The sequence below is a fragment of the Chroicocephalus ridibundus genome, chromosome 4 (genome assembly GCF_963924245.1).
Source record: "Chroicocephalus ridibundus chromosome 4, bChrRid1.1, whole genome shotgun sequence".
Taxonomy (NCBI): Eukaryota; Metazoa; Chordata; class Aves; order Charadriiformes; family Laridae; genus Chroicocephalus; species Chroicocephalus ridibundus.
In genome coordinates, this window is record NC_086287.1 from 33,648,036 (window position 1) to 33,659,170 (window position 11,135).

Sequence of the window (11,135 nt, forward strand, 5' to 3'; positions counted from 1 at the left end):
TAAATGTCATTGATGTCTAACAAGTCAATGTATAACTTCAGAATTTAGAGGATGTGCTCTGAGTATGAAATATTAACTCATTGTTTTGATATCTAGAATCATGTACAGAGAAATGAAGGATTCTGATAAAGAGAAAGAAAGTGGAAAAATGGTAAGACTTACTTCTATGCCTTTGTTTATGTTTTTATGTCTGTTTAAACAAAAGCAAAACAAATCTTATTGCAGTTTTTGAAATGCTACATTAAAAAAACTAACAGTTTTCAGTTACTTAAAGAATATGAGTGAGTATATTTGTAAATGCATGCTCCTTTAAAAAAGGCAATATGTAATGCATGTGAAATCTTGAAGACTTTACAATCAGGAAAAACCAACATTTGGTGGTTCCTGTTGTAGGGTTGCTGGTCAGTAGAGCATGTGGAGCAGTACCTTGGCACTGACGAATTACCAAAGAATGACTTGATAACCTACCTGCAGAAGAATGCAGACTCAGCTTTCCTGCGCCACTGGAAATTAACCGGCACTAATAAAAGTATTAGGAAAAACAGAAATTGTTCCCAGCTCATAGCTGCATACAAGGTATATATCTGCATCCAAACTGTTTTTATTATGAATGGCTGTGTGCTTTGTTTTGCAGCTTTAAAGGTTCCTCTGGAGGAGGGATATGACATGGATAGGAAAGTGGAATGTTCACATGCCAATATCAAGTTTAGTTTTTGCTGCTGCTTTTTTTTAATGTCTTCTGTTAAATATAGTCGTGTTAAAATGCATTTGAATCATGATTTGAACCATCCGCAGTTTAACTAAGTGTTCAGGTTAAACACAGAAATCATTCTGATTTTTCACATCATTAACTTGGAGCGCGCAGCCCTAAAGATAGTAACACACACAGTTTTCATTCTTAACAATTCTTTTTTTACAGGATTTTTGTGAACACGGATCAAAATCTGGATTAAGTCAAGGGGCCATTTCTACTCTTCAAAATTCTGATATCCTTAGTTTGGCAAAGGAACAACCTCAGGCCAAAGCTGGTAGTGGGCAGAACTCCTGTGGAGTAGAAGACGTTCTGCAGTTACTTCGCATTTTGTATATAGTTGCCAGTGACCCTTACACAGCACGAACTTCTCAAGAAGGTAAGTTAGTTATCCAGCAGAGCTTCTCAAATGTTTTAATGAAAACAAAATAAAGGAAAAAATTCTCTCTTGATATTTTCAGAAGGAGATGAGCATCCTCAGTTCAACTTTCCACCAGATGAATTCACAAGCAAAAAAATTACTACAAAAATTCTGCAACAGATTGAGGTATTATATTAATATATTATGCACAATATATATGTAATATTGTTTTTAAGACTCTATTATGCTCTTCCTTACTTTGACTGTTTGAAATTACTAGGTTTTTTGCCATTTTGACTTTTGAATTGTTTCATGCGGTATTTACTTCCTTGTACTGTGGATGAGTAAATTCTGGTAAGAACAGGCTACTCTGAATAAAAACGTACCAAGAAAAAAGTTGTAATAGAATTGTATCTTTTGGTTTTGAAGAACAATTTTTTTTTTTCTGCACCAGACATCAGCGTTACCATGTAGTGAATGTATATATGTCTGCCTGATAATATTGTAACAAAGGTAATTAATTGTGTTAGGGTTCACAAATGTTTCGCTGTTTATAAATTCCACATCAAGCTTTCAAAAATAGCATGTAGAAAACATATTCCTGGTATCAGGTTAGTTAGGTGTGTTACAAGGAAAACTTTAAGATGTAGTTCTTAAGTAGAACTACATCTTCTTCACCAAAGATTTAAAGAAGATGAAGATTCTTGACTTGCTTGGCTCCTGTGTGATTTTTGAGTTGTCTGCTTTTTTTTTTATTACTGTTAAGTTGCTCTAATTATTAAGTTTAAAAAAAAAAAAAGTTCCGTTTTTAGTGTTTTTTAAAGGCTGTTCAAGCACCCCCAGTATCGTTGCAGTAATAATTTCTGCAGTCTTTTTCTATTATACTTGTATTTTAGAAGGGACTGTAGTAATATTTCAGTGGGGATCATCTTTACTACCATCAAGTTTCTTTCCTGTCTTCTGATATTGAGGAGGTAGTATCTAATCGCTTTGGGGCAAAACTCAGAGGTAATTGTATACTCGGACCTCCCCACAGTGCTTTGAGTAGTACATTATCCCAGGGATTTGCTACGGCTTTTTGTGTGTTTGTGCCACAGCACCTTGTGTCCGCTCTGCAGTCCTAGAAACAATGTGATCCTTTCATTCACAGCACTTAAAAAATAAAGAAAAAAAAAAAAAAAGGCAGTTGCTGAGAAGGAAGAAACTTCTCAAGCAGAGGTGAAATCTCTGTACTTGAGTGTATTGGGTGTCTGTGTACTTAGCTACAAACTTCTTGGGACAACCTGCGAATAATATTAGAAAACACTTTTTTTTTTTCCTTTTTTTCTTTTTTCTCCTTGCATGAAACTCCAGGAACCCTTGGCATTAGCCAGTGGAGCTTTGCCAGACTGGTGTGAGCAGCTAACAAGCAAGTGTCCTTTCTTAATTCCATTTGAAACAAGGCAGTTGTACTTCACATGCACAGCATTTGGAGCATCAAGGTAAAAAAAAATAAATAAAATCAAGACTGCTTCCTTTTTTTTTTAATGTAATAGGTTTTTTTAATTGCTATTTCACAGAAGGACCTTGTCCTAACAAGACAGATTTTACTTGCCAAATGTAAAGCATTTTAGACAGTAGAAAAAAAAGGAGAGAAGATGGAAAACTTCAGATAGACTTTTGGACACTTGAAACATTTCTTGTTCATTGCGTTAGAGGTTTATGCTGAGTAGCCTACCTTCTGTTTGATAGTATTCAGGAAATTCCTTTGAAGAAATTTCATTTTTCAACTGTAGCTGAAGACTTGCTCATCTACCTCTAGCTAGGTTATCATGTCAGGCAGTAATTCAGCTGGGTTGCAGTTCGTTGCATAAAGGAGTAAGAAGCAAAATAAAAAACATTCTGAAAATAAATGTGAATTAAATGTTTTTGAAAGCATGCACCAAAGCACATATCTCTTATTTTTATAGTTCTACAATGGATAGGTCATTGTTTGTTTTGGCTCATTTGGTTTTAATTCACTAAAGTCTTAATAAAATAGACAAAATCTAGCAAAAAGATGCGATTTTGAAAGTCAGTGTTAGCTGCATAATGAAACGGTAACAAAGCCAGACAAAACTTTTAAGCATACCCTCTAAAGTGTTTTGTTACCTAGGAATCTGTAATATTTTGACTGCAGGAGTAACTTACCTTGAGAGGATGTAGGCAGTGTAAACACTTTTGCCAACTTTTATGTAATGAGAAGGATTAATTAGTTTTTGTGGAGTTTCTTGGCTAGCTTTGTTTCTTTGTTTTCCAAAGAGGAAGAAAAGTGTAGAGGGTTGCAAAAATTACGGTTGTCTCTACTATGCAGTAGAAATGCCTCATGAAGAGCGTAAAATGACGCATTTAAAAAGAAAGAAAAAGGAAGTGAAGAAAAGGTATTGTCTTGCAAGACATCAGTTGAAATCTTAGTATGGAAAAATAGAACTTCTGTGGAAGAATAGGCCAGAAAACTGGACCGTGTGTGTTTGGTTTTTCTTTTTGAAAAAAAAGTAATGTTTTAGAAAAACTGTGTTCTGAAGGGAACCTTCAGGAATCATTGCATGGTATTTACTTGGCAAGCACAGAGCTTTCTTAAGCTCTTAAAGTACTGGAAATAGTTCTTAAAACTCATATACTCTACATGAACTCCATGTGAACACGCACCTGGGCATGTACGCTCTCTCTCTGAGTCTGTCGTGACACTTGACCATACTTGTGAAACAACCAGCAGATGGTAGCTTTGTCGATAGGTTATTGCTGCTTACGTGACAATACATACAAGAATTTTGACCTTTGACTTCACGTAGGTACTGCTGTTAAAGGCATCTGTTCTTCCTTCACTGATACAGGTCTATACGTGGATGATGGCACTTCGGCTTTGGTTCTTTGTGTCTCTAATAAGTGTCTAAGTAAATCTTGCTGTAAAACTTGGTCAGTATCAATGGGGTGATATACAACTGCCCTGCAGTATATAATACAAGTTGTAATAAGTGTCTATAAAAAGTTTTGAGCATCTGTGATTAAAAAGTACTATGGTAAATGCTGCCCTCTATTCATCCCACTGTAATTTGAAAACTATACTAATGAATTGTATGTTTTCATTGGTGCTGTCTGCTACCTCCGAAGAAGTTAGGGTTGGCCCTTCATAGTAATCAAAAATTATTTAGTTTGCTAAACTCATAAAATATGACGCAGTCCATATTTGGGCATTTCAGATATTTCTGAGAAATACTTTGGTATATAATAAAAAAAAAAAAAAAAAATTAGAAGGTAAATCCATACTTAACCAGGTGACTTTTTCTTAGTGACTACTTTCAAATTTTATTGCTGATAGATGTTGAAGTTTTAAACAACTGGCTTTTGGTTTTTTTTCAGAGCAATTGTATGGCTACAGAACAGACGTGAAGCCACCGTTGAACGGACAAGGACCACAAGCACGGTGCGACGGGATGATCCAGGAGAATTCAGAGTTGGACGCCTCAAACATGAAAGAGTGAAAGTTCCGCGAGGTGAATCCTTGATGGAATGGGCAGAAAATGTCATGCAGATTCATGCAGACAGAAAATCTGTTCTAGAGGTAAAGCATATCTGCCTAGCCAGAGCGAGGTTAGATAGCTATTTCTAACGTACTGGCCGGGATATTGAATATCCTGTTCCATAATCAACACTGAACACTTCACTAGGATTTTCTTGTATTATTAATATTCTTTATGTTTTTCTAGGTTGAATTTTTAGGGGAGGAAGGAACAGGCCTGGGTCCTACCTTGGAATTTTATGCTTTGGTGGCAGCAGAATTTCAGAGGACAGATTTGGGAGCTTGGCTTTGTGATGACGATTTTCCAGATGATGAGTCTCGTCAGGTATATTTCACTTTGCATTTTAAACTGAGTACTTGAGTAAAAGAAAAACGAGCTAGATACCCAGGAAGGGAAGAACACGTGATCAGTGAGCAGCCACTCGTCATGGTCAAGAATGACCACTCTGCTCCACAGCTTGCCTCCTTACCTGTTCTCTTTTTAAGGAGAAGTAGAGTGTAAGAAGTTTAACAGCACAGATATGTAATAAAATTTACCCTTAGCAATGTCAACTTTTTTTGTGTGTCTCTTAAATCAGGTTGATATTGGTGGTGGATTGAAACCCCCGGGCTACTATGTGCAGAGATCGTGTGGACTCTTCACAGCACCATTCCCGCAAGATAGTGATGAGCTTGAAAGAATAACCAAACTCTTTCATTTCCTTGGAATTTTCTTGGCTAAATGCATTCAGGACAATAGACTGGTGGATTTACCCATTTCAAAGCCTTTTTTTAAACTCATGTGTATGGGGGATATTAAGAGTAACATGAGTAAGTTGATATATGAATCACGGGGTGACAGAGACTTGCACTGTACTGAAAGTCAGTCGGAGGCTTCTACGGAAGAAGGGCACGATTCCTTGTCAGTAGGAAGTCTGGAAGAAGACTCCAAGTCGGAATTCATTCTTGATCCACCAAAACCTAAACCTCCTGCCTGGTTTAATGGGATTTTAACATGGGAAGACTTTGAATTAGTAAATCCCCATAGAGCTAGGTTTCTAAAAGAAATTAAGGACCTTGCAATTAAAAGGCGTCAAATTCTAAGCAACAAAAGTCTGTCAGAAGATGAAAAGAACACAAAACTACAGGAATTAATGCTGAAGAATCCATCAGGTTCGGGGCCTCCGCTTAGTATAGAGGATTTGGGGTAAGAGTTTTCATATTTATTTATAAATATGCACACAGTGTTGTGTTAGAGACAAATGTTAACACATTTAATTAAAAACTAAGATTTCTTCATTTTAAATAGTACCGTTGTGAGGGGGAGTCGTCAGAGATGCAGCAAGATCCAGTTTGCCATCTGTGGCTACATTCTTGTTCCTTAGTTTGAGGTTTTTCTCTTCTCGCTTGCTCAGTTTCCTAGGGTTTAAACTTAAATGTGGCTGCGCTGCAATGCCGTATGACTCTAGAAACACCCAAATACTTGTAAAAACCTTAAGAAAAGTGTGAATCAGTAACTTCTTTGCTATGATAACTATTGAAATCTATCAAGTTTTTTGGAGAGACAGATTGAAGTTTCAGATTGTGTTAACAGACGTGCAGTGTTTGAATCCACCTTCACTCAGAACACTTGCTAAAAGTTAGCAAATGTTAAAGCCGTGAAAGTGCTCATACCTTTGTAAAACTTGTGTCAGGACGTCACTTTTTGTAGTTTTGAATTATTTATTCTGAAATAACAAGTTTTTCTACCGTTAATATTACGGGCTATTTGTTAAAATCAGGTTGTGCCCGAAGGATTGCATAGTCCGAGTTCAGTAACTGCTTATGGCCCTGCGGGCTGCAGCACGGCTTCTTGCAGAGAGAGAGAGCAAGTAGCACCGTTGAAGGGCCTAAACGTTAAGCGGCTCTGTAGCTGTTCGTGCTGGAATTAATGTAGAGGATTTTTTGAGTTTGTGAACTGAATTAAACAGTTTGCGTAGTTTTGAAGCTGATAACTTAAAGATATCAAACTCTGTGAAACTTTCAAGGGTTATCAAATCCAAATAAATAGCAGGTGAGTACATGCACCAGAGATTTGAATCACGTATTACCTGTGCAGTCCGTTACTAATTGTAGTTCTCTAATGTGGTACCACTCTTCGTGTGTATACCAAATGATCCACAAATAACGGTTTCAAATGTAGTGAGATGCTGTCGGGTGGGGGGGGTGCAGCTTATAAATGTGGTGTATTTGCAAAAGCAGTAGCAGATCTGTTTCCGATTGGTAACTATCTTTGTGTTTTGAAGTCTAAATTTTCAGTGTTGCCCTTCATCCAAAGTATATGGGTTTACAGCTGTGGATCTCAAGCCAGGTGGTGAAGATGAGGTAAGGAAACATCCTACCTTTACAATTCTAACAGCAGTTACATTTTTACTGTCTTGGAGGTTACTCTAATGCAAAGTGAATTCTTACAGTATTTATCTGTTGTCTTTGCAGACTGTAACCATGGATAATGCAGAGGAATATGTAGATCTCATGTTTGACTTCTGCATGCATACTGGTATACAGAAACAGATGGAGGCATTCAGAGGTAATTTTAAATATGGCAGAATGTATATGCAGTCGGGAGGACTAATCGATGTTCAGGGTGTGCTGGTTTAAAGTGGTGGCATAGACCGGCTTTCAAAAACAAACTTCTAAATGAATCTTGCAGTAGATACTCATTTCACAACACCTTTGCATTAGTTGTGCCATTTTTAGTCTTGAAGAGGTTTCGTTTAACTTAATTAAGAAACTGGTGGTTGATTCTGGGTTGATTAAAATATAATTGAAAAGCTGACGTTATTTTATAAACATTGTTTTGATTATAACTCTATCTTGTGTAAATTAAAGATGGCTTCAACAGAGTCTTCCCAATGGAGAAGCTGAGTTCCTTCAGCCATGAAGAAGTTCAGATGATTCTTTGTGGAAATCAATCGCCGTCTTGGGCAGCTGAGGATATCATCAATTATACGGAACCTAAACTGGGATATACACGAGATAGGTACTTACATTCTGAGTGGTTTCAAAACAGTAGCTAAAAATTAAGTGATAAAAAGTCCACAATATTTATTAGATGAAGATGCCAAATTGGATGGGATTGGTGGTCACAGAAGAGCAAATGATTGTCTAACAGTACATGAAATAACCATATACGTTACAACAGATAAGTTAAAAGGTGCTTGGTGTTTTTGTGATGAGAGAGGATAAAAAAAAATTAAAATCCTGAAATGTGAACAACTAGTGGAAATTAATGGCAACTAACTAGTAATACAGGTTATTAAAAATCGCATTTTAGAGTTTATACTTTCATCTGTGGTGGTGTTTATAATTTCTGTTTGGTTGGGTACGGTTATTATTTGTCCCTTATTTCTTTCTCTTCGAGTCTAATTACGAAAGGAAATGTACTTAGCAGGGAACAAACGTGCTGGTGATTGGCTATCGGGAGGTGGTCTCCATGTTTCAGGGTTTGTTAGGTTTTGTTGTTTGTCATGTTTGGTAGCAATAACATACAGATTACTTCTGGAACTGTGTTAGTACAAGCGTGTTGAAGGATCCCAGTCAGTCTTTAAGATGCTGGGTGGAGCGAGTCTTCTCCCCATGCCCGAGGACGCGTTTCAGCTTTCCTCACACCCTCTCCTCCCCCTCGCTCCCTGGGCTCGGCTGGATGGATGGCAGAGGGGTTACGTGGAGGATTCCTTGAAGATCTATTGTAATCTGTTTCTCCAGTTTTTCTTACATGAGGGTCTTCTAACAGGATAGAATTCAAATCATATATAAATTGAATTGGCTTTATACTGCAGAAGCGTTTACAGAAAAAGTTTTAAGATTATAGTCAGCTGGATCATTCTTATAGGACAGGTCTGAGCTCTGCCTACTTCTCTACCCATTCATACGCAAGGTTCACAAATAATACTCCGAGATAAGTATAGAGAGAAGTTCTTCTTTACCTACATTTTTCTGTGTAATACTCAGCAAGGAGATTAAAGAAATATTTTTATGGGTTTTATGATGTTTTATTCTTAATATTGAACAGGCACTAGAACCTTACAATGACCACTTAGATGTGACTAACTCCAGAGAAATGTAAAAAAACACCCAAACACTCTCTTGTAATGTTGTCGCAACTAATTATTTTCATTTATTTTTAAGCCCTGGATTCCTTCGATTTGTGAGAGTCTTGTGTGGTATGTCTTCAGATGAAAGGAAGGCTTTTCTCCAGTTCACCACTGGTTGTTCAACACTCCCACCAGGAGGACTGGCAAACCTACATCCCCGGCTCACCGTTGTGCGCAAGGTACGGCTTCTTCAGGTGGCCCTTCAAACCAGCCTTTTTGGCTTTTGAATGTAATAGTTGCTACATTAAGAAGTAACACTGGTGGGTCTGTATTTTTTTTTTTTTGGAGGGGGGAGGTTAATTTATGACACTACGCTAAGCTTTCAGTACTGACCTCTCTTTCAGGTCTGTTCTCTCACTTCATATTTGAATATAAAAGAATTAATGTACATATAAGGTAAATGTAAGTTGGTCTGTAGCTTTCCTGATGCTACTGTTTCTTGACAAGTGGTGTTATGTATGCAGGAAATGCCATGAATTAGAGGACCTCACAGCTTCTAACTTGTGTATCGAACGCTGTGAGCGACTGGCGTTAAAAAAAACCTTCGTTCTTTTCCTCAGGTTGATGCTACAGATGCAAGTTACCCATCTGTGAATACCTGTGTGCATTACCTGAAGTTGCCCGAGTATTCTTCCGAGGAGATCATGAGAGAGCGTCTGCTGGCTGCTACAATGGAGAAAGGCTTCCATCTCAACTGAGCCGCTGACTGCAACGCGGGACACGAGAAAGTGTTTTTTTGATACTAGCGAAGCCTCTTGTGTTTGTGTGCAAAAAATATGATCTCCACGCTGTGCTCTGATGAGACTTGCCTTTTTTTTCACCTGTGAGGCTTTAGGAACATGTGGAATAAGTTTGTTAGCTGCTAATGACAAAATAAATCCTTGTAACTACACAGCCAGCAAGAAATTGGCACAGAACACTGTGTGATGCTTCAAGGGCTTGCACAACTGGAAATTAAGGTGGTTCTGTTTGACTGTTCCAAAGAACAGATCATCAGATTTTCAGTGTTCACTGATACAAATTTCTAACAGTGTATTTGTGTAAAGTTTGTCATTTAATACCTTGTACACTACAGTTGCCATCACTGATCCCTGTTTTGCTGGCTTTAAGCTAACTGGTCGGAAACTTGCTTCCTTAAACCTTAGAGTTAACGGGCATCTCCAGCTTTTTCTTTTTTAATGATGCCTGCACTATTGGAGTATTTTAGTGGGTTTTTGCATATAACCATGCACAACTTTTTTTTTTTTCTTCTTCTTTCAAGTGGGAATATATTTTGATTTCTCAAATGCCCTGCTATAAAGATCAAATCCTTAAGTGTGTTTGTGCAGCTCAACAATAAAGCTATTAAAAAACACTGGTTCCTAGTGCAAGGCACACTTAAAGCAAGTTTTACTTTTGGTTGTATTTTCTTTGTATATTATAAACATTTATTTAACTTGTTGCAGTTTGAAGTTTAAAAAAACCACCAATGTGTAAGCTCAAAAGTAATCATTAAAATGTTTGCAACATATAAAACTGGCTCCTGAATACTTCACTAATACTTCATGTTATTAAAGCTCTGTGCGTGTTCTGACCAATGTGCCATACTTTTTTCAAGGTTTAGGAGAACTGCGTGGCGATAATTGATCTCACAAGCCCATCTCTGTGCTCAAGTCTTTGCGAAATGATACATCTAAGTACTTGATACCAGAAAAGAAAAATTATGATTTTTAGTTGAATGTGTGTGGTGAGTTTTGCTCTGTGCCAGTTCTCTTTGGTAACAACCTTTGCTTGCACCATTGCTGAGCGAGGACTTGCCAAAAGCTTCTGCCTCACACATACAAACCAGGTTGATGCCAGATTTCTTTTCGTAGCTTTATTCACGGGGTTTTACAGGCATCATCTTGAAATTTTCCCCAATGCAAAATTGAAAGGGAATCTCCACCCGCCCACCTCCCCCCGTGCCTATTGGGCTTCAACAAAACAGTTGAATAAACCTCGTGTGTCAGTGTCTGCTCCAGATCCAATGTCAGTGTGGTTTTTTGAATGTGTTACTATTTTAAAGGTATGTGGACTATTCCCCCACATAACACTTAACACTCTGCTCCTTAGACCCTGCTTTCTAGGTGCAATATAGATGTGAGCGTTATGTGCTTTCGCATGTGAAGCTCGATATCCAGTGGGGGATCTGAAGAAGGAGCCAGATACCTGAATTCTAGAAAGGTAGGTGATGTTAAGCTCGGATTGGTAACTCTTCAGTGACTTCCAGCGTAGCGTACAGGTACGAATCGGCGTGTTGTACGCCTGGGAATACAAGTTAGCGTAGCTACATCCTCCTACGCCAGAAGGAAGATCTGGTTTGGTACCTGGCTTGTACTGAGAAACTTGCAT

At 37.8% G+C, this 11,135-nt stretch overlaps 1 protein-coding gene across 11 annotated transcripts in view; it reads left to right on the forward strand.

Moving 5' to 3' along the window:
* HECTD1 (HECT domain E3 ubiquitin protein ligase 1) overlaps nucleotides 1–10,338 on the forward strand; it is a 64,620-nt gene extending 54,282 nt beyond the window's left edge. For 10 of the 11 annotated variants that reach the window (XM_063331608.1, XM_063331618.1, XM_063331614.1 and 7 more), the window contains 13 exons: nucleotides 97–151; nucleotides 394–576; nucleotides 920–1,130; nucleotides 1,213–1,298; nucleotides 2,466–2,593; nucleotides 4,491–4,692; nucleotides 4,838–4,975; nucleotides 5,229–5,836; nucleotides 6,915–6,993; nucleotides 7,105–7,198; nucleotides 7,501–7,651; nucleotides 8,800–8,944; nucleotides 9,326–10,338. In XM_063331608.1, coding sequence (XP_063187678.1) covers nucleotides 97–151; nucleotides 394–576; nucleotides 920–1,130; nucleotides 1,213–1,298; nucleotides 2,466–2,593; nucleotides 4,491–4,692; nucleotides 4,838–4,975; nucleotides 5,229–5,836; nucleotides 6,915–6,993; nucleotides 7,105–7,198; nucleotides 7,501–7,651; nucleotides 8,800–8,944; nucleotides 9,326–9,463 — 2,218 coding nt within the window. In that variant the 3' untranslated portion in view covers nucleotides 9,464–10,338. The remainder of the gene's footprint in view (nucleotides 1–96; nucleotides 152–393; nucleotides 577–919; nucleotides 1,131–1,212; nucleotides 1,299–2,465; nucleotides 2,594–4,490; nucleotides 4,693–4,837; nucleotides 4,976–5,228; nucleotides 5,837–6,914; nucleotides 6,994–7,104; nucleotides 7,199–7,500; nucleotides 7,652–8,799; nucleotides 8,945–9,325) is intronic. The other variant, XM_063331615.1, reaches the window with a different exon arrangement.
* Nucleotides 10,339–11,135: the final 797 nt, after the last annotated feature.